At 42.2% G+C, this 27,772-nt stretch overlaps 1 protein-coding gene across 7 annotated transcripts in view; it reads left to right on the top strand.

The window, feature by feature from the left end:
• Window positions 1–19,684, top strand: part of RAD51B (RAD51 paralog B) — a gene marked incomplete at its 5' end in the record, with an annotated part of 322,766 nt that extends 303,082 nt beyond the window's left edge. For 6 of the 7 annotated variants that reach the window (XM_083457496.1, XM_083457495.1, XM_083457499.1 and 3 more), the window contains one exon: window positions 14,365–19,684. In XM_083457496.1, coding sequence (XP_083313622.1) covers window positions 14,365–14,424 — 60 coding nt within the window. In that variant the 3' untranslated portion in view covers window positions 14,425–19,684. The remainder of the gene's footprint in view (window positions 1–14,364) is intronic. The other variant, XR_014515144.1, reaches the window with a different exon arrangement.
• Window positions 19,685–27,772: the final 8,088 nt, after the last annotated feature.

The raw sequence follows: 27,772 nt of genomic DNA on the forward strand, positions 1-27,772 counted from the left end.
CGGCGGCCCCACTGAGCCCTAGCCCAGGCTGGCTGTCCCCCTCCAGGAACTCCTCTGCCGCCCCCCTCACGGGGATGCAGAGTGGCAGCAGCCACAGGAGCACCAGGCCAGCTGCAGCAGCGGGAACAAGAGGCCGAGTGGTGGCGTCTTTGCCAATCAAACGCCGTGCCTGGTTTACCTCAGTGTGGCACGGCGTTTGATTGGCAGAGACGTCCCCGCACCGTACTGAGATAAACCAGACGTGGCGTTTGATTGGCAGAGACGCCGCCTCTCGGCCTCTTCCTCCCGTTGCCATCGCCTGGAGTCTTGGCTTCGCGGCAGGTTCTTAAATGGCCAGGCGGGCCGGATTTAGAACCCTAGCGGGCCTGATCCAGCCTGGGGGCCGTAGTTTGCCAACCCCTGATCTAGTCCAACCCCATGCAATGCAGGAATCTCAACTACATCATCATGACAGACGGCCATCCAACAGACTGCTTCCCTTGCATAATTCCACAACCCACCCATATCCCCCATGAAAATAGAGTCAATCTTGCATCCCTCTGATATAAAGCTCTGCCTTTATTGTGCTACAGTCATGCATTTGGCAATATCCTGCCCTACACTAGCTTATGGAATAGTTGTGTTAGTTTAATATAACAGTTTCCTTTTTAAAAATGTGTATATTCTCACAATGAGTTGGTTGTATTAATTATATAAAAGTTGCAACTGAAACACATTCAGCAATGTCTGCTGCCCATATAGGCAGATTTGAGGGGGGTATATGAGTAAGGTATTTGTTTCATTCAAACACCGTAAAGCTCACTTTGCTCTGTCATGGTTGATGAAACAGACTGGATGAGGACTGGAGCATAAGTGGCATCAATCTCCCTCTAGAACCAACCAAACATGTGCTCAAGCTTATAATTGGGCCTGCCACATGGCTGAGGGAACAGCAAAGAGATGCTACTTTGCTGCCTCCATTGGATTGCTATGTCGGAGTCACAGCAGCATTCTGTATGGAAATAGTGTTAAAGGACAGAATGTGAGTCTGTCCCTTCTGACAATTTCAGTTTATCCTGGAGTTACCCAACCTAACAGCATCATCAAGGAACTGCCCAGCAGAGTTGTTCCATGTAGTTCAGAGGAGGGCAGACCTCTGGAGCACATAGTGTCTCCCTAGCTGGCTAAACACTTGGAAGACAATGCTGCTTGGCTCCACAGTGGTTTAGAGACTGGTATTGTGGCAGTGTGTGCTGACATGTCCAACCCAACTTCAAACCCAGTGTTGTGGCATTAATTCCAGTTCATGGGGCCTGACTGGATACTACCTGATCAATGATGGATTGCTTCAGGGCACTGTATATAAGGCTGTGTTGTTGGTTGTTCCGAGTTGGCAAGGGTCATCTGATAGCAACAAGAAACTGAGCTTTTACTGTCCTTGACCCAGTCCTCTGGAATGCTCAGCCAATAGAGATTCTTGTTTTAATCTTTAAATGTCTGCTGAAGGCTTTCTTATGCTGCCAGACTTGTGCAGGCAATTAATAATTTAGATTTCTGTAATAGTTGATATTTGATTTTAAATATGTGCATGGTTTTCATTGCATATATGTGTGGTTGTAAACCACTTTGATTTTTTTAATGAATAGTGATATATAAATATTTTAATAAATCAATAATAAATACAGATATTTTTTTCTATCCTGTGCCCAATAGCAACTTGAGGAAGCTTGGGGAAAATTTATCTGGGAAAACAGAATGATGGGAAGGGTTAACCCCTTTCTCTCAATACAAGAACCCCAATTTAACAAACACACAATAGCAAAACAAAAGACATTAGAAGATCCCAACAGGGATCTCCCACTTCATGTCTAGTTTGGCCTTCCTTTCATGCAGTTCAGAATATTCTGTTTATTTAACCATATAAAAGAGAGTGTTTCAGCTGTGTGGAAAATCAACATGCTCCACAGTACAGAGTAAAAAGAACTTGAGAGGAGCAAGTACTGCAGGCTCGTCTCCCGGAGCCTGCACATCCTTGTGGTCTTGGTATACCATAGTTTGGCTTGCACACCATGCGAACCAGGCTGAAAATGGGTGGTGCAAACCACAGCTTTGCAATATTGCTGAGACTGCAGTGGAAAGAAATTAATAATGATTCCTCCTAGCATTCTAATACCTTTGGATGCAAATAAAGGATAAGCCTTGCCAAGCAATATTTATATTACGTAAGGACACTACAATATAGGATACAGAAGCAACTGTGAAAATTATCAGCATGCCAATCTACTCATTAAAGCGATTATAATCAATGTTTCAATGCTGGAAGGTGAGCAATAACTGCAGATCAGCAACAGGACTTGAGTCTACAGCAGTGAAATAACTAAAATAAAAATCAGTACAACTGTATTGATTCACATACTCTCATTTTTCTGGGTGTAGAAATCTCATTTCTGGTAAAATGAGCAGGCTAAAGAAGAAGAAGAAGCCATGTTCCAAAATATATTAGGAAATCCTGACCCATTCTCAGTCAATTCTGCACGAGTTGCACTTCTGAAGTTTTTATTTGAATTTTAACAGGTACCTCCTGAAATTCTTCAAAATCCCAGAAAAACTGTTTTTCCACTATCAACTGTGCAACAAAAAAATTAATATGTGCAACATGGCAGAACAATTCCATTTTGACATACCTGAAAGCATATAGTCCGAAAAGCTACTTGTTTCTCAAGCAAATGCAGTTTCATAAAAAAATTCACTTAGCAGGGTTTATTTAAAAAAAAGATATATTCTGAAATGGGCAAAACAAATGTTTGGATAGGCAGGATTCTGATGAAGTCCTTTGCCTTGTAGTGGGTGAAGAATGGCTGAGTTAACTTAACCAGGATTAATGCAAGATAATCTTTCACTGTGTCACGGAGCTTCAGGCAAGTGGATGAATGAGTCTGAATTACACAATGTTGTTTGCTTGCTTTTCCCCTGGAAGAACTGTGGGAGACTTCATAAACATTTAATTAACCGTTTTGTTGCAATGTTTAACCATGTTGTCTGAATGCTGATCCACAAATAGCTGTGTTCCCTTAAAGCCACAAGACAGGATCATCAGCAAAGAGAAGACCAGGGGATCCCAGGAGGGGCCTAGTAAATACAAACATTTAAAAAAAAGAAGGCAAGGCAAAGGAAGAATACATTTCCTGGAATACAGGACTCAAAGGTCACAAGGTCAGAGGTACTGAGCTTCTCATGCATATCTGCCATTCTCTCCATGTCTGTGCTTGCTCTGAAGAGGGCAAAGATTTAAGGAAAAGTTTTCTAAATTCTCACCCTCCCTTAGTCCTTGCATTCAAAAGTCTATTGAAAGCCTCTTTTAAGTCAGAATGGACACAAAGTGAACTGCCCCAATGCAGAAGCACAATCCGGGATTTTATGCAAGCAAGAAGTTTTGGGGGTTTTTTGGTCTGCTATCTTTTGCTGAACTCATTTTCCATGCAATTGCAAGATAGCTTTTGTTCTCAAATTTAAAGTCATGATTCTTCTACAAGAACCTCAAGGGGATCTGTGGTACGTACTGGGACAGTGAGGGAGTGTTGACCTCAATCATAGTTGTGGGCCCTGGAGAAGAGGGAGAAAGAAGAAACTGAGATTAGATAGTTATCCCGACCCAAGAGAAGAGGACCACACATCATTCAAGGGTTACAGCAGTGAGACTCGCAGTTCCTTATATCAGGCGCAGACACCATAAAGACCCTTCCTAAACTACCCAGGGGGTGCAAGTGGCGCTGTGGTCTAAACCACAGAGCCTAGGGCTTGCCGATCAGAAGGTTGGTGGTTTGAATCCCCGCAACGGGGTGAGATCCTGTTGCTCGGTCCCAGCTCCTGCCAACCTAGCAGTTCGAAAGCACATCAAAGTGCAAGTAGATAAATAGGTACTGTTCCGACGGGAAGGTAAAGGGTGTTTCCATGCGCTGCTCTGGTTTCGCCAAAAGCAGCTTAATCATGCTGGCCACATGACCCGGAAAAACTGTCTGTGGACAAACGTCGGCTCCCTCGGCCAGTAAAGTGAGATGAGCATCACAACCCCAGAGTCGTTCGCAACTGGACTTAACTGTCAGACGTCCCTTTACCTTTACCTTTACCTTTAATCTACCCAGAGAGTGAAGACATTGAACAGAAGTGAATGAACAGTGTCAGATTTAGAGGGGTACGGGCAGTTCCCCAGCACAGGGTGCTGAGCCGAGGAGGCACAAAATGAAGGAGATCCATAATTGAGAAGACCCATTTGAGGGTGCCAAATTTTTGGCCTCACTCAGGACGCCATATTACCCAAAATTACCAAAGTTCACCCCTGGGGCAAGGTGTCCATTTCCAGGTGCAGAGCAGGGATAGGGAGCCTGTGGCCCTCTAAATGTTCTTTAACTCCAGTTTTCATAAGTCACAGCTAGCATGGCCAGTTTCCAGGGATGGTGGGAGTTGTGGTCCAGCAACATCTGGGAGACCACAGATACCTCTTGTTGCTGGGAGGAGAAACAGATGAGCCACAGAATGCAGCCTGCTAGGAAAGCTGCATGATTATTGAGCATGGCCACAGTGGCATAATTTTGGAGTAGAACTGAGATGGGTGCATGATACCCCTGGCCCCTGGCTATGTGAGAGCAGTTAATGGGTGCACTCAATGGCTGGAAAAGCGGAACAGAAATTACACAACAGCTATTTTCCAGACGGGGAAAATTGACTACACATGTATCACATGGCATATAAAAGTTACATGTAGTCCTTGGGCTGTAATCGATCACCACTACCAATAAAATAATCAGATGACGTGTGCATGCATGCACACACCCAGACACACCAGTCCTTGCCAAGAAGCCTGCAGTGTGAAGCACAGGATCATGTAACATCAAGCAAGGGGCACTGGACCTGGGCCACAGAAAGCAGAATCCCGTGCTAAAGATGGATAGTGAAATCTCCCTGGCAGATAACTTGTTCCAACAACTTCTAGAGCATGACGGTGCCATATAGAATGATGCAAGCTCCCATCCTCCTTAGGAAATAATGAAATTCTTAAAGAAGCCAAGGTCCATCTTTGTATTCTCTTGTCAGACCTGTTGACACCTCAGATGAGGAAGGGTTGCATCCTGGCAATTGATAAAGCAACTCCTTAGAAGGCTCATGCACTTGGGTGGCATCGCCCAAATGGGTGGCATCTTGGGTAGACATAGGCTCGTTCCCCAGATGAGGACCAGTTTGAAGACTCTTGATCTTGCCTGTTGAGCAAGCCTGAGAATGACAGGACTACCCTCCATGTGTCACTGGGAACATAAGTTTACAGTAAGCAAAGTCCCACTTTTCCAGTTACACCTAGCTTGCCAGCTGTGGCCATTCTTGGACCCGCATGGCTTTCTCACAGGGATCCGTGCCCTGGTAGCCTCCTGCCTTGACAAGTACAATGACAGATTAAACTGGGGGCTTTAAAACCCCGAAAGCTTGGGAATATAAAGTTAACCTCCCTCCAAGCAGTGGAAGGCTCACCCATGCAATATCCCTTTTCTTTTCTTTTTAAAAAGCATTAGCTCAGCTGGCAAAGAGAGAAATGAACACTGGTGTTCGGGGGCAGAAAGTCAGTGGAATGTCTGGAGTTTGAAGCAAAAATTCTACACTAATTCAACCATGTTTAATTGGCTTTCTCTGAAAGTTAGACAAATTTCTCACAAGGTAGGCTCCCCATATTGAATTTCATACTAATGGGACACAGCCATCTTGCCTTTACAATGAATACAGCTGGATTGAGGTGGGAAAGCAAGATATTTAGAACTTGGGAGCTTCTGCTGTTGCAATTGCTGCTCTGTCATCTGATGGATGTAACAGTTATCCGTTACAGTTGTACCTCGGAAGTCGAACAGAATCTGTTCCGAAGTCCGTTTGACTTCCAAAACGTTCGACTTCCAAAGCATGGCTTCAGATTGGCTGCAGGAAGCTCCTGCAGCCAATCAGAAGCCGCAGAAGCCTCGTCAGACGTTCAGCTTCCAAAAGAACGTTTGAAAACCAGAACACTCACTTCCAGTTTTCAATTGTTGAGTTGCTGTAACGTTTGACTCCCAAGGCATTCGGGAACTGAGGTACAACTGTACTATGAATATTCGTCATTCTAATCTGTTATTAGAAAGAAAACATATTCCAAACAGGAGGGAAACAAACAGTTCCTGGGTTCCATCTCAGAGAGCGTTGTTTTTAGAAGAAAGTGATTCCTTACGTCTAAAGCCCTGTAAGACTGAAAGTAGCCTGTTTCAAATGTGTTATAATTTCCCCGAATATTCATTTTGTTTTGTTTTTCGGGAGCATTCGGCTTTAGGCAGCTTCTTTCAGGAAACAGCTTCTGGCACTTACAGGGTGTTTTCTTGCTCATTCAGCCCTTAATGCACTGGGTGGGTCTCTTGTTTCTTCTGCCTTCCAGGCAGCTTCCTCCTAATGCTCCCAGGGCCTGGCTCAGAATTGCAGAGGATTACTCAGGCCAATGGTGTTTGTGGCCTTCAAGACTGTGTGTCTTCAGGGGCCGATAGAGATAAGGGCAGCGGAGGAGGAGGCGGTGTGGGTGGATAGCTAGTCACTGCAGCTGCCCAAAGGCTGAGGGGGAGAGACATTCTTTTGAATGCATTCAGACACACTGCTATTTCCTGCTTTGCTCTCAAAGTGCTCCACCTGCTTTTACTTAACCATTTCCTGATTTCTGCTCCTAGAAATCCTCTGCTGGAGTAGCTGGTCTCTCTCAGAAGTATTACTTAAAACTGGCATGTCTGTGTGGGGCTTTTAAATGGCAAGTGCTTGTTACCAGTTCATCCATCCAGGAGTATGCCTCTTAAATCCAAACTCTTCTTTAATATAACTTAGTTCAAATGACTAGAATTACATTTACAACTAGCAACCATCTGCTTATATCTGTATTTTCTGTGTGTTTTTTCCACAGCATGCAGACTGTTGAAAATAATATGTTAAATCTCCACCGGGATAGTTCAGTGGGTACAGCATGAGACTCTTAATTTCAGGGTTGTGGGTATGAGCCCCACATTGGACAAAAGATTCCTGTATTGCAGGGGGTTAGACTGGATGGCCCCAGGGTCCCTTTCAACTTTAATTTTCTATGATTCCTTGAACTTGTGCAAAGAATTAAGGAATATAAAAGAGTAAATTTCTCAACAGACTTTTGGAGGGGGAAATGGCATAATTAATCAGGAAGGAAAACCATGCCAGATTGTGGAATATTTACACCATGGAAAAAAGACGTTTATAACAAAGTGTTATTAAACATAAAATAATAATATACTGTGCTGAATGATTCTTTTACTAAGGCAGTGATCCTAAGCACACGTACCATAGGGCAAGGGTACCTCCAGGCAGGGCTTTGTGTTACAAATGCATCATCAGATGCATTTTTAGTGTGTGAATGACTGGCATGTTAACTTCCACACATTCTTTCCCCCCCAGTTGTGGATATTCATTGCTGTTCATCACTTACTGCCCACACAGTAGGTGGTGCTTGAAGGAACATATCCATGCTCTGTATTTTGCCCCTCTCCATTCTGGTCATGCACACAGGTATTTGTGTACTTGTGCAAGCACATTAAATAAATAAAGACAAACAGAGAAAGACACCAGAAGAGAGCAAAAGCAAATGTTACCAGCCCTTAGTTATCAATCTTGCTTCACAATTGGCAAAATGGAGATTTGTGCTTTGAAGGGGAGGGGAGCAGCACCCATCCCTTCCAAAATTTCTCCCATGAAAATAGGGACATCCTAGGGCAAAGCGGGACATTCCGGGATCAAATCAGAAAGTGGGACAGCTACTGTAAATCCAGGACTGTCCCTGGAAAATAGCGACACTTGGAGGGTCTGAGCATCCACTTTCATTTGTTGTGGTTGTTGTTGTTGCCCACACCCCACAATATTGTACTAATGACCTCTACCCCAACAGTGACTAGAGATGTATAAAACTTATTTTTACTTAATGGATTTTCCATATACAGGGAAATCTGGATTAAACTGAAAGGAAAGAAGGAAATAAAGAGTATGGACTGGCATTTTGATAAAGATGACATGGTGTGGGCGCTGTCAAGAGTTGTAGGCTTGACCTGTAAACTGCAGTCTAGCAATACTCTCATTGAACTTGGTCAAACTGACTTTTGTGTAAGCCTGATTAGTATTGTGCTTTAAGAAGGCAAATTAGGCTGGGCCATGGTGAAGCATTTTTCTTTCTTAACATAAAACACTTTTGATAATGTGTCATTTTTTTCTTGTGTTTTATTCATACATTTCTAAATGGGGCTAGGTTTAATATTCAGATAATGTTAATCCTCGTTCTAACAGGTATTGGGCCAGGCTTGTTCCAGTGCGTACTGCAGAGCCTAAGCCCTGCCAAACCCTTGCATTTTTGTGCAAGTATGTTCCAGATAAGATAAACCATGAGTACACAGAGCTCACGGAGGGCTGAGGGAACCTTTCAGAGCGGGCTTGCAACACTGTATGAAAAGCTTTATGAATTAGAAAGAGCCACTAACACCTTTCCTTTTGTCTACTCTGTATATGCCACCTTGACCCTCATCATATTGTAAAAAGGTAAAGGGACCCCTGACCATTAGGTCCACTCGTGACCGACTCTGGGGTTGCGGTGCTCATCTCGCTTTATTGGCCGAGGGAGCCGGCGTACAGCTTCCGGGTCATGTGGCCAGCATGACTAAGCCGCTTCTGGCAAACCAGAGCAGCGCACGGAAACGCCCTTTACCTTCCCACCGGAGCGGTACCTATTTATCTACTTGCACTTTGACGTGCTTTCGAACTGCTAGGTTCGCAGGAGCAGGGACCGAGCAACGGGAGCTCACCCCGTCGCAGGGATTCAAACCGCCAACCTTCTGATCGGCAAGTCCTAGGCTCTGTGGTTTAACCCACAGCGCCACCCGCATCCCAGGTTTGCCATATTTCAAAAAGTAAAAACCAGGACACCCCGAAAATTGTTGAGATTCTTTTTAGGAAACCCCAAAGTTCTGGAGCTTTTTATTTATTTAGTTTTTACAAAGATTGATTTGCCTAAGATACAGGACTAAGCACCACATTTCGAAAATTTCCCCCGGACGTCATTTACGCCTTTGAGACCTGGATGTATGGCAGCCCTATCATATTGTCAAAGCAAGCATCAAAAGACTCTGTTTTATTTTCCAAGCAAGCATCAAGACTATTGGCTTCGGAAGCCATTGTAGCCTATGCTGGAGCTGAGCCAAAGGGAAAAAAGTGCTGAATCATCTAGCAATGACAGTATCTAATGTCTCGTGAATACCATATGCCCCAGTTCCCACATGTTTCATCTAACCAGAAAGCACATGTCATTTTCTCATTGGATCTATCCACCTGTATATGGTTTTCCATAATGATTTTCCACTTGGGTCCTCTTTAAGTCTTATTATGTTGCCCAAATTCCAAAATTTTAGACCATTTAGTTTTCCATAGAGTACTGCCCCCCAACATTTTGATGGCTTGTGCACACATTTAGAGTATATCCTGGCAAGATTTCCATATGATTTGTACCCTGAAACATTTGTGCAGTCCCCACTTTATCTTGCACATTCGTCTGGGTTTTCTTTACATCCAAGCTTATTATATTGGCACAAACCTTCTATATTATGCACCAGTTTCTCCCATTCAAGCCATAGGCTAGTAGCTCTTTATACATCAACACACACACACCACCTCTCAGTGTAAACAGCAAGCGAGTCTGTCAGAGATCAGATGCTACATAACTCTCGGAAACTCCAGGATTGAGATACATTAGGAAAAAACACTGACAGAGCAGTCTTTTTCTATTCACATGGGTGGGGAAATTAGAAAGCTTTTTCTCTTAAACTGAATGCTGAACTGCTTAAGTGGCTGTGCTGGTCTGCTAAAGCCTTCACTGTTGCTCATACTATCATTTGTGCAATGTGGGAGTGAGGTCATTGCATACACATAACCAATGGTTAGGTCACATGCAGTATACTTTTATTATGACTCGGCCACCAAACACCACGCATCTCAGCATCAGAGAAATTTCTTAATAAGTTTGGGGTTTTTATGCCTCTGAGTTTGTTGCTGACTGTAACAGAGGAGAGGAATGGGGTTGCAAAAAAATTAATTACGTAAATAACCAGGTAAAGGTTTTGCAAGATGTAGTTTAATGGGCTCTATTGAAGCGGGATAAATTTTCCCACTGGTCGTAGCTAGAGCAATCAAACTGAGGCACATGAAAAGGTCACCAAGTCCGTCTTATTCTACAATCTCAGAGTAGCCTCTTTATTCCATAGACAGATAAAAGCAGAACCCACAGCAAATGTTAACATTATGATAGAGATCTTGCTTACAATAATAAATTACCATTGGGTGACACCTAATAGGTCAAGCAGTCCTGTGTTCTATTTTTGTCTCTCATTTCTCTCTCCCTGGCCCAACCAGCTCAGGAATCTTCTCCAGAGTTAATCTGCTGTTGTTGTTGTTTTCGCAGTGGTGTTTAAAAACAATGTGTTTTACAACTTTCCAGTGGGAAGGACATTAAGCTCATTGCTAAGGTTACTCCCATTACGATGTTTCGGCAATAGGAAAAAGTCTTACTTCAGAACTCTTCAGTAGACCAGAATTCTGATCCCTCTTTTGGGTTATAGTTGCCCTACAGCTATCCCTACATAGCAGTGGCAGTGCTAGCAATATGTCTGAAACATTAGTTCTGATACTTGAACAAGGCGAAAGCTTCAGGTTAGCTGCTAGACTCCAGGTACTTTGGTCAATAACTAGTTAATCTAGTATGATGATCTCATAGTCTTACTGGCTGGTGATATGGCTGATAATGCTGAGAGGACAGCAAAGAAGACAAGTGCTTTTCTTTATATTTTTAAACACACTTGCTCCCTTTCTTATTGCAGAGTCCACATGCTACCCTCTCCCCAACTTTCCAGTGGACACAGGGCTTCACTATTAGATTCACCACGGGCCCTGTGACTCTATGCCTTTTCATTTAAACAGCATCTTTGCCCAGCTTTATTGACATACTTCAGTGCTTTGTTCCTGAACAATAGCGATGAGCTCATCTAGGTGCATGTTGCCCTGTGGGGGGCCTTGGGGGAACTTTACTTTTCAGCACTACAATGGAGCTTGTTTGAATGATCAGCTGAAGAAATCCAGCATGCTGCAGCACATATTTGCCTAGGTCTATGTCACCTTGCAGTGTAATTATTAGTAGCAAACATTTCTCTTTGGACTAAGCTGTCTTCCAAACAAAGAGATGTAATCTGCAGTCATTCATTATCACCTGGAATATTTTTCTCCTGATAAGAACTGAATGCTTTTTCAGGTTGCTATTCTGCCCTTAGCTGCCGATAGCTGTGAGTGGATGATCTTAGACTTAGAGGGTACCTTTAGTACAGGCTTCAGCGTCTTCCTTCAAGGGAAGTTTGAGCAGTCACCTTTCCTACTGCACCTCAGGCCATGTACCGGCCATGTTTGGATAATTCAGCTGATCTGCTTCCTGTGCAAGAGAAGAGCAATTGCTTTCCTCCCTTGCCCACTCAATACAGTGGCACCTCAGGTTAAGTACTTAAGTACTTCATTCCGGAGGTCCGTTCTTAACCTGAAACTGTTCTTAACCTGAAGCGCCACTTTAGCTAATGGGGCCTCGCGCTGCCGGAGCATGATTTTTGTTATCATCCTGAAGCAAAGTTCTTGACCCAAGATACTATTTCTACGTTAGCAGAGTCTGTAACCTGAAGCGTATGTAACCCAAGTTACCACTATATGTCTGTCCCACTTATGTTATTATTATTATTGATTAAATTTGTATACCACCCTTCGTGTGAAGATATGAGAACAGTTCACAAGAGAAGAATACAAAGTGAGAATACTAGGTACATAATAAAGCAAAAACAAAAACCAACCAATAACCCAACCCCCACAAACAAAAAGTCATAGAATGTTAATCAGCCTGGTTGAAAAGAAATGTTTTTGCATGGTGTTTAAAGATATGTAATGAAGGCACAAGTCGAGCCTCCCTGGAGAGAGCATTCCATTGGGGAGCCACCACAGAAAAGGCCCATTCCAGCATTGCCATGCTACAGACCTCTCTTGGAGGAGGCACATGAAGAAGGGCCTCATATAATGATTTTGTTTTGTTTTTTAATATTGTAATTATATGTTGTGAACCACCCTGAGATCTACAGGTATAGGGCAGTATACAAAGTCATGATGTTTATGATGATGATGATGTCTGGATCAGTTCATATGGGGAGAGGTGGTCCTTGTGCTATTGTGGTCCAGAGCTGTTTAAGGCTTTATAGGTCACAACCAGCACTTTGAAATAGACCCAGAAACTAATCCTGAGCCAGGATTGGTATAATATGCTCAAAACATGTTGCCCTGGTAAGCAACCTGATGGCTGAATTCTGCACAGCTATAGTTTCTGAAACATATAACACATAGCAGTAATCTAACCTAGAGTTGGCACATCATGGACAACAGAAGTTAGGCTATCCCTATCCAGTTAAGGGATGAAGCTGGGCCACCAGCCAAAGCTGATGGAAGGCATTCCACACCACTGAGGCCACCTGAGCCTCAAGCGACAGCAAAGAGCCCAGAAGTGCCCTAAAGTTGTGTACCCACTCCTTCAGAGGCAGTATAAACCCATCAATAGCAAGCAACCTTTTGTCCATCTGGTCTAGGGGACTGCCCACTAACAGTACCTCAGTTTTATCTGGACTGAGCTTCAGTATGTTGACTCTCATTCAGTCCATTACTGAGGCAAAACAACGGTTCAACACAGTCACTGCCACACCTCCAGATGTAAAGGAGAAGCAGAGCTATGTCTTATCAGCATATTGCTGACAATGTACTCCAATACTCCAGCCAAGTCCACCATGCATGAGTATAACATTCTAATGGCATTGTCATGCATAAAAGACAACATGCAGACCAAGATTGTGTGGTCAGTTCCCAGATTATCCATCTGAGATATCCATCACACTGCTCCAACCTATGTGCATTAGATTTATGCACATACATGCTATAGAAACCTGCTCATATGTCAGGACAACTGTGCCCAATGGGTGGAGAAGGATGTTGCAATCTTCCACATGGGAGATGACCAGGGGAGATTATCATCTAAACCAGGCCAGTATTGTAAAATTCAAGGTAGATGAAAACCCTATAATACTGAACATTGTACCAAGGCAGTTTGGTGAAAGGCTGCAAGATAAATTTCTTTAACCTCTCCTGCCTCCGTGCAACCTTAGTAAATACTTTTGCCTTCAGAAAATCTCTAATACAGAGATTGGATAGATTAGCAGAGAGGGCTGTTTGCCATCAGCACATAATCTCTGGGAGCTGAGATATGTAGTGAACATACCTGGGTCTACATCCTTAGCTGATAAAAATCAGCAAAGTTTCATCCATTTCAACAGAGACGTGCCAGTTACCACCCACAAGTCTGCCTCATGAACAGAGAAGTTGCTTAGATCATCATCAGTGGGGATATCTAAATTTTGGCTTGTTCCTCTTAATCTCAGTGTCATCGTTGTGGAATTTAACCCCTTTTAATACTAGATGCCATGGCTAATGAAGAAGCTTGCACTTCTAAGCATCCCCCTTTACTTTGGCGCCTGGTGTGAGGTCAATTATAATAATATAGTTTGACTTGCGTACTATAGCATATGGGTTGCCAGTCAGTGGTGGCGCCTCTCTTTTATGGAGTACCCTCCCCAGGGAGACATGCCTGATGCCATCATTAGCAAAACTATTCTTAATCACACAGGCCTTTGGGTCTTAATTTTAGCAGGTTGGGATGGAGTTGGATCTTTATATGTATATATTATTTGTGTATTTGGGGCTGATTTATCATTGGTTTCAATGTTCATTTTTAAAAGTTGCCTTCATTTGGGGGGGGGAGTGACTAATAAATATATTCATCTTCTATCAGGTTATTACAAGTATAGGTTTCCAAAAGTGTTGAAGAGAACAGCCATGCAAAATGGACAAAGTGTCTTGTTCAACACAGTTCTAGTTTTTCATTTTCATTTTATTTGATGCCATTTCAGGTGAACTCCCTGCCAAGTGGTCTCGTGTTTTAAGCATTTGGAGCGGTTGGTCAGCCTTTGCAAAAATGATAATGCATTGATCAAAAGCAGAAGATAGATAAGGAAGCATATGGAAACTAGCTAACACAATAAAATTCATTATGTTGCAGTCTTAGATAGTGCTGATTTCTGAGTGGGCCAAGAATCTAGTATCTCTTTGTAGGCAGAAATGCCATCATTCAAACTTCCTTTTAAAAAAACCCAGTTGTGCACAGTACATCATGTTGTCACTGAAACTGGTTTTATTTCTTGTATGTTTCAGATCAAAAGGACCAGCCATATTGCGGTTGGGAAGGAACAAGTCAAGTGCTGCAAGCCATAAAAGTGAGGAAAGACACCTTTAAAAATGAACCTGAAATGGCTTTATCCAGTTTCCCCAGTGAGACTCCCTAGTACACACCAGCAGTTACAATATGCAGGACTGCAAGCAACTGGAACAGGGAACACGTGCTTGATAAGTGTAGATACTATTTCTTGGTCTGAAGCAACTGCTCCATATGATGGCTGCTAGATTTTTCTGAACAGATAACGAACTCCGGAGTCTGTAATCTTAAAATTCTCCTCAATTAACATTTGCATATTGGAAAGTAGTACACTCAACTTCCTTCTTCAGTTAATAGTTGTGTGTTTTTCTGTACATTTTATATTGATCCCTATCTCTTGTCTGATGCAACAAAAGCTCATCTACTGAGATCTGAGAAGCTGCAGTGAACTTTGTAATGCTTCAAAATGTGTACGGTATGATTTTCATAGCACATTACCAGTAAAATCTAAAAGATCAACATGAATCACCACTACTTGGTTTCCATTCTCACAGCACTATACAAATATTAGCTAATGTCATTCAATCCTGCTTTATTAAAGGATATACCAAACTAAGAGGAAAAAATTACAGAATTTGCCCATACGTGAGAGGAAGGATATATTCACATGGCTGTTTTGCAGAGGAACATCCAGCCAATGCAAGCCACACTCAGCTGTGATGTCATCCTGAATCCATCACCAGCAGAAAAATGTGGACATGAAGGGGAGACCCGTTTTGGTGGCAAAGTCAGTCCAGCAGCCAATGTGCTATGAGTTAATGATAACCACAGTAACAAATAGCCACTTTGTGAATATTATTTTGATGTAACTGCTACAACATTCCTGTACAGTAGATCGGCATTATCTTCCCCATATTGCAGATATGGAGCAGAAAGAGAGTGGCTCGTCACCTAGCAGGTTTATGGCAGAAATGATGTTAAGAGAACTTTTTTAGCTGCCATGTTACAATAGAGTTCAGATGGAAAGGTACCTGCTTTTAAAATGGATCCACTTAGATTGCTTATTTCACTTTGGTTAAGCACACTGGTGCCAACCTACACACCCCAAGGAGGCCACGCAATATCCTACCTAAGGACTACATTGTCTTCTGTACTTCAATAACAGGAGTAAAAAAAAGCAAAGGGAGTGTAAACAATCTATCTGCTACTAGTTTTTACAAAGGACTAGACAAGGGATCAGCAAACTTTTTCAGCAGGGGGCCGGTCCCCTGTCCCTCAGACCTTGTGGGGGGCCGGACTATATTTTGAAAAGAAATAATGAACAAATTCCTATGCCCCACAAATAACCCACAAATAAAAGCACACATTCTACTCATGTAAAAGCACACTGATTCCCGGACCGTCCGTAGGCCAAATTTAGAAGGTGATTGGGCTGGATCCGACCCCCAGGCCTTAGTTTGCCTATCCATGGCACTAGACAGTGTGTTGGGTTGTTACAGAAGAGAGCAACTTGTTCATAACGGAAGTGGAAACTGCAAATTGGCCATATCAGTAGGCTTTTCCTGCAGAGGAAAACCTCAGTCCCAGCCTAAGGCAAGCCAAATCTATTTGGCTGGTAGGTGAGAGTTAACTGCAAGGTGAAAATGAGATAGCATGGTTAAGATGAGATCTCTTGGCGAAATATCCCCACTACTCAGCCTGGCTAGGCTACTGTCTAGGTGCCAAGTATTCTCAAAATGATGAGGAACGGACAGTTTTGCTAATTCGGGACAGTAAGACAGTAACTTAAACAGTAAGACTTTTCCCATTCATTTCAGTGGAGAGAAACACAAAGGAAACACAGAACTGTCCCTTCACTGAAATGAATAGGAAATTATTTTACTCAAGTAGGGAGGGAGGATTCGGTGCATGCTAAAGAGCTCAACATATCATCACATGACCGTTACTCGGCACAAACGCATTTAGTTAAGCAGAAACCATCTCTCTTTGTCTTTCAAGCCATCAATAGAGCCAAAGTTTTTATTTTTAATGCACACGTAGACAGGATAGTGTCAATCCAAAGATAATCTTTTGGAAGCATATCCTCACATTGGCTGTCTTCTCCAGTCACAAAGAACTTGTTGCTACAGCTACCAACTGCATTGTTCTTTTTCATTGAGTTCCTATTTTTTAAAAAATGCAAATTAATTCTTGAATGGGGGAATGCTCCCCACCTTCTGTGTTACTGGTTGAGTAACTTAAAGGAAAAGGGAGCTTCCTGTTTTGATGGCATAGCCTACCTTTGACTGTTTAACTGGACAGAGCAGGAACATCATTTGAACTAGATAACCAATGAATATTTTGTGGAAGTATTCAGAGACACAGAAGTTCTTCCCTTCCTTTTCTTCCCACCCCCATCCCCCAAATGATCACAGGCCTAGTTCCAAGACCTTTCAGTAGCACAATAGGCTGAATGGCAAGGAAAATTCCACAGAAGGACGTTTAGGTCTCCAGGGAACTACCATGGTCTGTGTAAGCCTAAAATCTTCAGGGGGCGGAGGGCAGAAGGAGAGAATGTGTATAGAGTGTACTTAAAATTAAAACACACACACAAAAACCTCTACAATGCAAGAGTTGTTTAACTAGATTCTCCTGTACTGTCAGAACATAATGGTTTTGCAAGGACAAAGCTCTTAAATATTTTCCTCTGTCATTTTCTCTGGAGATATTTCACCCAAGGGACTGGTATATTTATAAACATTTATCATTTAAAGTTTTATCCCTTCCTTCACTGCTTTGTAAATAAAATAATTTAAAGATAGAGAAACTGAGTGAGATACTTGAAATTACACCAAGTTGTTGGCAGATTTTTGGCAGAAAAGGAAGAAAAGCAGTTTCCCCACCCCCTTTAAGTCCCATGCCTCAGATTCTAGACAATATTCTGTCCCCATTTTAAATCTTAAGGCTACTTCCATATCTGCAAATGTCCATTACAGTCTTTGTTGCTTGTCATTCCTGCTTTGTTGTTTGTCGTTTCCATGAAGCACGCTTTGTAAGCCTTGTACAACTCTGTTTACAGTACAGTGCATACATGTTTTGGCTCTATTAGGCTGGATAACATTTTATTGTGAGGGTGACAGTTCCCATTTGGACCTGACAGGCAAGGCCTTTTGCCTCCTCTTTTAAGGGGTGGAATCATTCTGCCCTTCAGTTACCCTGCTGTTTTTGGTTAGGTCTTTTCTTCTCTTGGGAAAATCCTTTAGCTGGGCATTTTAAGTGATCTGCTAGTGTTTTCTTCTTTCTTGTGTCTCCTCTCTTTCTTCCTCTACTGCATCCTCAACCTCAACCTTTTCATACCCAGGACCCACTTTTAACCCAAACATGCATTTGGGGACACATTTCTTAATCTGTTACCATATAGTTGCATGGTGGTAGTGCTCCTATTGTGACCCACCTTGATTCAGTCCATAAATCACTAGTGGGTCCCAACTCACCAGTTGAAGACCAGTGTCTTGGGCTGTCTGGGTTGTTGCTCTGTGTTTTCCTTCCTGAACTCCTCTGAGTTTCCCTGTGTGGTGGTTGTCCCAGTGGTTTGCCTCTTCAGCTTTTCATTCCTGTGCCTGTTCCTCTTCAAATAGCCAAACAAAATCTCCTCCATTTGTTTGTCCCAATCTCAGTCTTCTTCATGAGGTTTTTGTCCTCCCTTGTCCACTGTCCATTTCTTGTGAGTGGCGAGAAGGCTGTAGCCAGAGATTGACTCTCCACCAGGCCACGGCAAAAAAATTTAGAGCAGGAAGTTTGGCAAGCCTCCCAACTAAACTACCAAAAAGGGAGTGCCATTTTGTTTGGTGCACTGTATCTTTTTGCTCCAACCAGCTCTTCTCTGTTTGGTGAGTCCTTCAACCCTCATTCTGAGCAGGATCGCCTAACTGGCCACTTCTTTGCCTTCTGCCTTAAGAAATCAGTGCAAGCAGCCGGCACAGCCATCCACAAATTCCCTGGTGTGCAGCAGTTTGGGAGAAACACAGCACCTTTGCTTCTGGCCATCTTTGAGGCACGCTGGCTTTATTTCCAAGGTGGTTAGGGCCTCTCTTAAGTCTGCTTCAAGGAAGCACCAAAGAAGGGAGATGAAAACACAAGCACAGCTCCAGAAGGCACGAGAGGGCAATCTTACAGATCTTATAGTCATAGCAGCTCTGTGACGTCTCCCCAGAACTCTAGGGCACACTTGCCTTACAGAGTGGAACCAGCTGCCCAAGGGGCCAGAGTGAATTCACAGATTCAGGTGTCCCAGGTTTCATCTCAGCTGTAGGCACAAGCGTTCCAGCCTGTGTCCTTATCACCTCTGCCAGGGGTAAGCAACCTAAGGCCCGGGGGCCCGGATGCAGCCCATTCGCCTTCTAAATCCAGCCCGCAGACAGTCTGGAATCAGCGTGTTTTTACATGAGTAGAATGTGCCCTTTTATTTAAAATGCATCTCTGGGTTATTTGTGGGGCATAGGCATTCATTCACTATTATTTTTCAAAATATTGTCTGGTCCAACACATGGTCTGAGGGACGGTGGACTGGCCCACGGCTGAAAAAGGTTGCTGACCCTTGACCTCTGCTCTAAAGTTTAGAGTCCTAATGTCATGCAAGATGAGGGCATGTTTGAACAGGAAATTGCAGTTTTCGGACAATTTGCACCTACAAAGAGCAAAAACAAAGGCTGTCAAAGTGCAGGCCACAACTCGACTTGCTTTCAAATTGGACCCTATCTTTGTGATCCTGAAGCCCAAAGATTTGAGCCTAGTATCATTACCCTTGCTACAAAAGCTCTGATAAAAGTGGTAGGCATTTGAAGATAATATATTCTTCCTTCCACTGCTTATTTTTTACAATATTCAAACTCTGGAACAAAACTGTCTCCCCACAATATATAAAAATACATTTTTAAATAAATAAATAAATGTACTGAAGAGGATCCAGCTGCAAAGTGATCTGATGGCAGATGTAAGCACTATGAAATCCAGAACTAATAAATAAAAAGTCTTGTCCTGAGGGAAAATAAACAACAACGAAGTGAAATGGAGTGCAAGGGGAAGGGACACAGCCTCAAATTGCACTTGATGTCACTGCTATACAGTGAGTTTATTTTCATACTAAGTTGCTTGCACTTTTATGAGACCAAGAGTCCTAAACATGATGGGGGATATGGGATTTTGTGGAAAGGGCCTGTCTCATTTCTCACATAAAGATGTAATGTGTTACTTGATGGGATGCCTTGTTGGAGCCTAGACCCAGCCCCCAAGATTTGCCTTGCATCTGTGCATTCAAAAAAAATAATTAACAATCAATCTGTTTCTGTGTGCCTCTGTGGTAACATTGTTCAATGTTCAGATGTCACAAGTGTTGATTAGGAGCCTCAAGTTAGTGAATAACTTCCAGAAGGATTTGTATCAACTTCAGTAATTGAAATTCAGTTTACCTATAAATTGGCCATGATTTGTTTGTCAGCTGTGGATATACATAGCCTGCAGAGACTTCATCTCTCAATAGGTAGCAATGAGAATGTCCAGCCCGGGTGTGAAACAAAATAATTATGCCTAATACATTCCCCTGCCAATAACATCGGCAAACAAGAACATGCCAGAGCAGCTTAGTTCCCTTAACAAATCCATGTAGGCTGCTAGCAGTCGCTCCACACTTCTCATAATATTTCCAGGACTGAAGGTTGGCAACTGCAGCTCTTTTCTTTTTTGAGGCAAGTGCTCAACTCTGTTGGGCCCATTCCCTCGCTGGTGTTGTTACTGCAGGCTCAAGATTTGGTCCTTTAACTGGCAACCTTTCACTGCTAGGAAGTATAATATTATTAGTATTAGTATTACAGTGGTACCTCGGTTTACGAACCTAATCCGTTCCGGAAGTCTGTTCTTAAACCAAAACCGTTCTTAAACTGAGGCGCGCTTTCCCTAATGAGGCCTCTCGCCGCCAGTGCCCTTCCACTGTTCGGCTTCTGTTCTTTGTCCAAGGTAAAGTTTGCAAACCGGGACACTATTTCTGGTTTTGCGGAGTTTGTAAACCAAATCATTCTTAAACAGGACTATTCCTAAACCGAGGTACCACTGTATTTCAAGAGTGGATTACTGCAAAGCACTGTATGTGGTGCAGCCCTTAAGGTGGTCCTGAAGCTAATGCAGAATGCAGCGGCCAAACTGCTAAGTGGAGCAGTCTGCTGTCAGTATGTAATGCTGGCCACCAGGGCTTTTTTTTCCTAGCCGGAACTCAGTTCCAGCACCTCTCAGGTGGGCACCTTTGCCATTATAAGAGAATGAAGGAGATGTTCATGGTGAGTTTCAGCACCTCTTTTTCTGGAAAAAAAAAAAAGCACTGCTGGCCACCAACATAGTACTGGGCCTTGCTTAAAGTGTTGATACTTGTGGCACATTAAAAAAAAAATAATTGTATCGTGGCATAAGCTTCCATAATAAATTGTTAGTTTTTAACGTGTCACAAGACTCCTGCTATTTCCACGCTTTTTGCTTGGTCTGCCATTTGCTTACTAAGACTTCATATGACCGTCTCCAGGCCATGAAAGCTAGTGCAATGCTAAATTTGTTAACAGTCTTTTAAGATGCTGCAGGACGCTTTGCTCAACAGGCTTAACAAGCCCACCGCTCCAGAAAAAGGGAAAGTAATTCACAAAACTGCAGGGTTGTTTCTTCATAATAGAATCCGCTTTCCTTTTCATGTGCAGTGTGTACTCCTCGGCTTAATTTGCACACGTATAGCTGCTGCTCTCTCCCACTCCCATGTAATTCTGAGCTACAGCTGCCAAAAGGCTTTCAGCTCACATGACAGAATATGTGAGTTTAAGCTTTTCCAACTGAACCTTCTATTTTCCTTTCGAAGGTTTTCTTAATTAGGCCTGATGGCCAGGGAAATACCAGCCTGAGCAGAGTATTTAGCAGATGATTGCTTAGCTTTACAGTTCTCTTTGTTGCTTATTTAAGCTTCATTTGCCCGTTCCCCTTTGTACCTGACTTATCTCTTGCAAGAACATCAGTACTTGAGTTATGTCTAGTGACTTCATGCATAGTCCCCTGAGATTTTACTCCCTTTTACCCCATTGGTTGACATGCATTGTACTTCCAATGAGTAAATCCTCAAAGGAAAGAAAGCTCCAATGTCCAATAGTACAAATCTATGGGTTCATAATTTGCTGCTGAAATTCACTAAAAGCTTATTTTGATTCAAATATTGCCATGCTGAAAATTCAGAACCTTGTTCCAAAAATCTTAGCTGCCTTACTGAAAACTATTCAACAGTTTCAAGTATTCGAACACCCATGATGCAGTGGCACCTATAGTGAAATATGCATACACAAGTACAACTTAACAGTCTTAATATTACAAACTCTACAATGCATCCTTCTCTTGCGAGCATGGGCATAGCCAAGGGGGGGCAGGGAGGGGCAGTTGCCCCCCAAAATCAATAATAAATCAATAAAAAGACATAGCTAACTGAGGTTCTGCACCCCGCTCCATCAAAAGGCCTGCCACTCTCCCCAACAAAAATCCTGGCTATGCCCATGCTTGTGAGTAAAGATTCATGTGCAAAAATATCCACAGCCTCACAAAAACAAATTGTCAAAGGAATGGAAGTGCAGCTGGAAGCAGTTAAAACACACAAATAACGGGTGCATTTTCTGAAGAAATTGGCAGCATGGGCAATGAAAATGAAACAGGAACCAGCCTCTCCTACTGTGCGTTTTTCATATGAACAGCAATAAAAGCAATTCTCCGTAGGTCATTAAAGAAGAATGGTTGTGGCCTAGAATATACAATTCAAATTTACATTGTTTCCAACAGAGGGTCTACTTTCTATTCTTACAGTTTCAAATGAAGTCTGAAAAGTTTTCATGAGAAAGTGGGGAAGCTGGGCCTGTTTGGTCTAGTAAAGAGGAAGCTGTGAGATGATGGAGTGATATTTTAAATATGTATCAGGAGTTAATGCAGTCGAGGAGGATGACTTGTTTAAACAAGAAGAAATTAGAATACTAAGTTAAATAGTTTTTACTTTTCCATTAGTAAATGTTATCTGTAGATCACAAGCTCTTAAGAATAAAGTCTGAGAGCACTCATTCGAACTGACGAATAGAAATCTTACACTAGTTTAAAAACCAATAACATGTATTTAGTTATTTTACACATATATGCTATTTCTCCAAAATATTTATAGCCGTTTATATATTGTTCCCAATAAGTTTCCCATCCTATCCAGGCAGATGACAGGATTAAATCTGGTATCAACAGTGGAATTATATGTTGTGCCTTCAAACCATTATTTGAGATGAGGCTGGAAAACAAAAAAGCTATACAAAAACTTTGTATCTCTCTGCAACAAGAAACTTCTGACTCCGCTCAGTTACAACTAGGTCCAGTGCCACCCTAGTTACTAAACCATATAATGCCACTGTCCACACATCTCCCCCTTTTTATTTTAGAAAACAGCAATTGAATAAATTAACACTACTGAAACATTTGATAGTTCAGGTTAATCAGTCAATTACATCAAAGGCTTCCAAAGAAGTACATAACCATCTGAATCTTAACATGGCCAGAGCCATCTGGTAAGACTGATTTCAGTCTCAGGGGCCTTTGAGAACACATCAGCCCAAAGCTACAAGAAGAACCTTATTGCCTTGCTCCAGTAAGAACAGAAACACTGAATCCTTACTCCACCCAGAAACAATTTAAGCCTTGAGCCGCCTATGTTATCCACAGCCTTGTGCATTCACTCTCATCAATAATTGCTTCTGCAGGTATTATGGTTAGAGATTTTGGAGTATGTGAATCAGTACCCATCAGGGAGGACAAAGCTGATCAAATGATAGCCATGTGGTTATATGAATTGGTCTACCCAGGATGTGCTGTAGGAGAAAAGACTGAGTAGTCAAGAAACCCTCTTGCTGTTAAACATTGGTTCATTTCCGAGACTGTGCTTCAAAATCCCTCCTCGGTGTGAACAAAGCAGAAAGGAAGTTTCCATGAGCTTTGCTTATTCTAGAGGCAATAACTCTTAGAGCAGAGGTGGGAAAACCTTTCTCAGACGGTGGGCCACATTCCATTGTGGGCAACTTTCCAAGGCAGAATGACAGTGGTGGGTGAGGCCATAGTCAAAACTTGGTGGGGATACAGACGTGACTCTTACCTTTCAACAGTAGGCTGCAAGAGGTTTGTATAAGCACACAAACCTCTATTCTCTGTTCAGTTTAATGATACATTCCAGCCAGGCAAAAGCACTTGAAGAGCTGAGACAGTGAGGGATGTGGCTGCAATAGGAGTTCTGAAGGCTGGAAAGAGAAGGCTGGAGGGTTGCATTAGTTTCCTCTCCCTGTTTTGGAAGACAAGGATACTCCCATATTTAAATACATGAAGGGATCTTAGTGCATTGTGAAAGAAAGGGCAAATTAGGAGTATATCACATATCTTCAGCCTTTATGTGGATGAATGACTCCATGACAACATCCAAACCTTATGGGCAATGTTGATGTGTTTTCAGCAGAGGAGCTTGTTTTAAAAAGAAACAGTTCCTACAGCTTTACTTCTTACAAAAGCCTTCACTGGAATTGAAAAAAATAGACATTCTGCTAAGTTTGTTTATGCAAAAGCGTTAAAACAAACGAATGAATGAATGTTAAGAAATTCCCTTACAACTAAAACTTTTTTTCCTTTAATGGTTTTTCCCCTAACTGCTTTGTAATGAGAATATAGATGCTAGTATTGACAGTCAAAACCAAGTATTTTCCCAGGAGGGACAACTCCACATTCCACATCACTATTCCCAGTAGTCCTATTTAGACATTTGCCTAAATGTGTGTAGATCCAGCATGGGCAGAGGGGCCTGGACACCTGCCCTGCCCCCCCACATCTCCACAAGTGCCTGCTGTACTTCAGATCTCCCCATGTTGAGAGGGAAGATCTAATACGCACAGTATTCTAAACACAAGTCAGCTGAATGTGCTCAGAATCCTCCCTGTAAAGCATATTCACCCAAAACACCCACACACATTTGCCCCCAAAACATTCAAGCCCACATGCATCTGCCCTGAATGCCTGAAGATGGCTATATCTCCTCCCTCTATGCCCATCTTATCCTAATCACCTATACCTGAAAAGTCAGCAAATGTGTCCTGTGCCACATAGATTTTCATTTAAAAATTTGGATTGGCTATGTAATACCCTAAAAGCAAAGGTTGCAGAGTTCATGGATGTGTGTATTTTTATTTAATTTCTGTGTTTACCTTGTCCCAAGTAGCTCCAAGTTAGAAACAATGCATTAAACAAACGTCATGGAATCATAAAACTGTAGAGTTGGAAAGGACCCCAAGGATCATGTAGTCCAAACACCTGTAATGTGGGACTCTCAACTAAAGCATCTATGACAGATGACCATCCAACCTTTGCTTAAAACCTCCAAGGAAGGAGAGTCCACCACCTTCTGATGGAGTGTGTTCCACTGTCAAACAGCTCTTACTGCAAGAAAGTTCTTCCTGATGTTTACTTGGACTCTCCTTTCTTGTAACCTGAACCCATTGGTTCAGGCCCTATTCTCCGCCAGATGGTCAAATAAATACAATTGATACATATATATATATTTAATCCTTCCCTCCCTTCCTGGGCACCAAATACCTGCCCAAACAAATACTTGCAATGCTATTCAGAGCTTGGCAGGGGTCCAAGGAAGAAGGTTGTTCCACAGTTGTGGGACAGAATTCCTCAGTGCATTTCATGGGATCTTTATTTTGAACTTCATTGGCAGGGGAAACATATTATCTTCATTTACTGGAAGGATATGTTCCTACTTGTTTTGCAATCTGTGTATGTGTTACATGCATTGCGATTTGCATGCTTAATCTGTGAATACAAGGTTGCAAAGCAATGATTGGTTATTTTTATATGCACTTGTTATATTGGTTAGCTTCCTGATGCAAAATTCCCTTAATGAAATCTGACTGCAGTCTTTTAATTGCAGGGCTCTCATTATTTCACAATCTTGTGCTCTAGCTAACTTCTCTCTCATTCACATGCAAACAAAGAAAATCAAAGAGGACATAGGTACTTGTCTCCATGAACTGAGTGGGAGGCAGCTTGTTTTGCAAATACTGACGGTTCTGAAGCAGGATCTGTGAGGCATTTCTCAAACCTTAAATCCCAATACAGTGGTACCTCGGGTTAAGTACTTAATTCGTTCCGGAGGTCCGTACTTAACCTGAAACTGTTCTTAACCTGAAGCACCACTTTAGCTAATGGGGCCTCCTGCTGCTGCTGTGCCACCGGAGCACGATTTCTGTTCTCATCCTGAGAACTATGGTTAACATTAAGTATGAATAACCTTAACCATAACTTAGCATTATGTGCAAACCAGGAGATAAGGTTTTTAGATGTTCTTAATTGTTTTTCATATTTTATTTTCAGTTGTATTGTTTTATTCCTCTGTTGTTTTCTGCTCTGGATTCCTTTGGAAGGAAAGGCAGGGTAGACATATAATAAATATTTTGTGACCTAGGGCACCGACAGATAGTTTTCTGAGTAGACCGTCATAGCCTTCCACTCCCCATCTGCTTTGCCTCTCTGTCCTCATTTCCCCACATCATGGGTTGTCATGGACTCTGAGGGCTCTCTAATGCCAATTCACTTCCATGCAGAAGGGGAAACATGATTAAGAGCCTACATGCTACACACAAGTGTATGTTTAGAAATCCTGCTTCTTTGCAATTATATCTCCTTGAGATGCTTTCCCCTCTAAGGGAACCCAAATGTATACAACACAAATGCATCACTGAGTTGTAGTGGAGGACTGAACAACCCACAACAAAGATTCTAATCTTGCTTTGCTGCATGAAACATTGTGTGCTACTATTTCACATGCCAGGGCAAGAAAAGGGAAATGTCTTTAACCTCACAAATACCTAAGTTTTCATTATGCTACATTAAATGTTAACAGTAAATGGGTAAAACCACTTAACCAGTGAAATGGGTAGAATATTGTGTTTTCCGGGAAGTGGCCTGTGCTTTGACCTAATTTGTGAAATTTGTGCATGATTTAAGCAGCGCTTCAGCCTAATTCATGAGAGCAGCAATGGATTTGCTTAAACCATGTAATAAGTAAAGCCTTTTATGAATCGGGGGGGGGGGTGTTTCAGAGTTCATGAATTGGGCAAGGGCTTTGCTTGTTTTCTATATTAAGTAGAAGCTTTGCTTGGTTCATAAATCATAATTACTGGAGCTCATAAATTTGAGGTGCTGGTAATATCTGGAATGAAACATAGTCATACCATCCATCAGTTGAGCATGAGACTCTTAATCTTAGGGTCATGGGTACAAGCCCCACATTGGGCAAGGGTTTCCTGCATTTCAGAGGGTTGGACTGGATGAGCCTCATGATCCCGTCCAACTCTATGGCTCTATGATTCTATGATTCTATGATTCTATGATCTGCCCTGCCAAATGGCGTTCACATTGTGTATTTTCAGTGTTCGTTCCAAAATACATTTCAGTGTTCATTCCAAAATGGGCCTTACACATGTTGCTACATGCACATACAGTATCTGAACCATTCAGCGAGTGGGGCATATTGCAGTGAAAGATGAGGACCATTGTATGCAGAAATTAAAGCATTCAGCTTATAGAGCATGACTGATCACTAATTTGACTTTCACTTATAAACACTGAGAAACCTAGGATGCTTCATTCTAGTTTTTTATATGGCACCTTGCCTAAGATTAAAACTTCAGAGTGTTCACTTCACACATATTAATGTATGCAAGTTCAATCTATTAATAACTAACAAATTTTAACACTGTATAATCAGCTAAAAATCTTTAACCAGCTGACAGCCCTAGCTGCTAGCATTTGTTTAGCAGTTTGCAGGATTGGGCTGTCAATCCCTTTCTGTTCTCCCCTTTCTGTTTTAACCACCCTGAACAATTTGGCATCATCAGCAAACCTGGCTACCTCAGTGCTTGACTATTAATCATTTATGAACATATTAAAAAGCTCTGGTCTCAATACTGATCCTTGGAAAGCTCCACTTTCTACATTCCTCCATTGTAACAACACTTGATTGTGGCAAAAAGTCAGGGGTACCAGAGACTCATTCTAAAAAGAGGTAAAAATCAATAACTTCCCAGTTATCCTTATTCAACCACCAATTCTCACAGACTTGTTCTTACTGGGAAAATCACAGTGACTTTCCATATCTAATTTTAGAAAACACTTGTTAGGCAAAACAAGTTATTTTTAAGATGCCCCCTTTCTTGTAACTGGAGTCTTTCTATTGATCCAGACAGCTTTTAGTTATGCAGAAGTGCTGAGGGATGGTTTCTGTCACTCACAAACCCTCTGGGGTGTCTTGTTGGCTCATCTCTCATTGCCATTAACATG

This window comes from Podarcis tiliguerta, assembly GCF_965153285.1.
Source record: "Podarcis tiliguerta genome assembly, chromosome: 1".
Classification (NCBI taxonomy): Eukaryota; Metazoa; Chordata; class Lepidosauria; order Squamata; family Lacertidae; genus Podarcis; species Podarcis tiliguerta.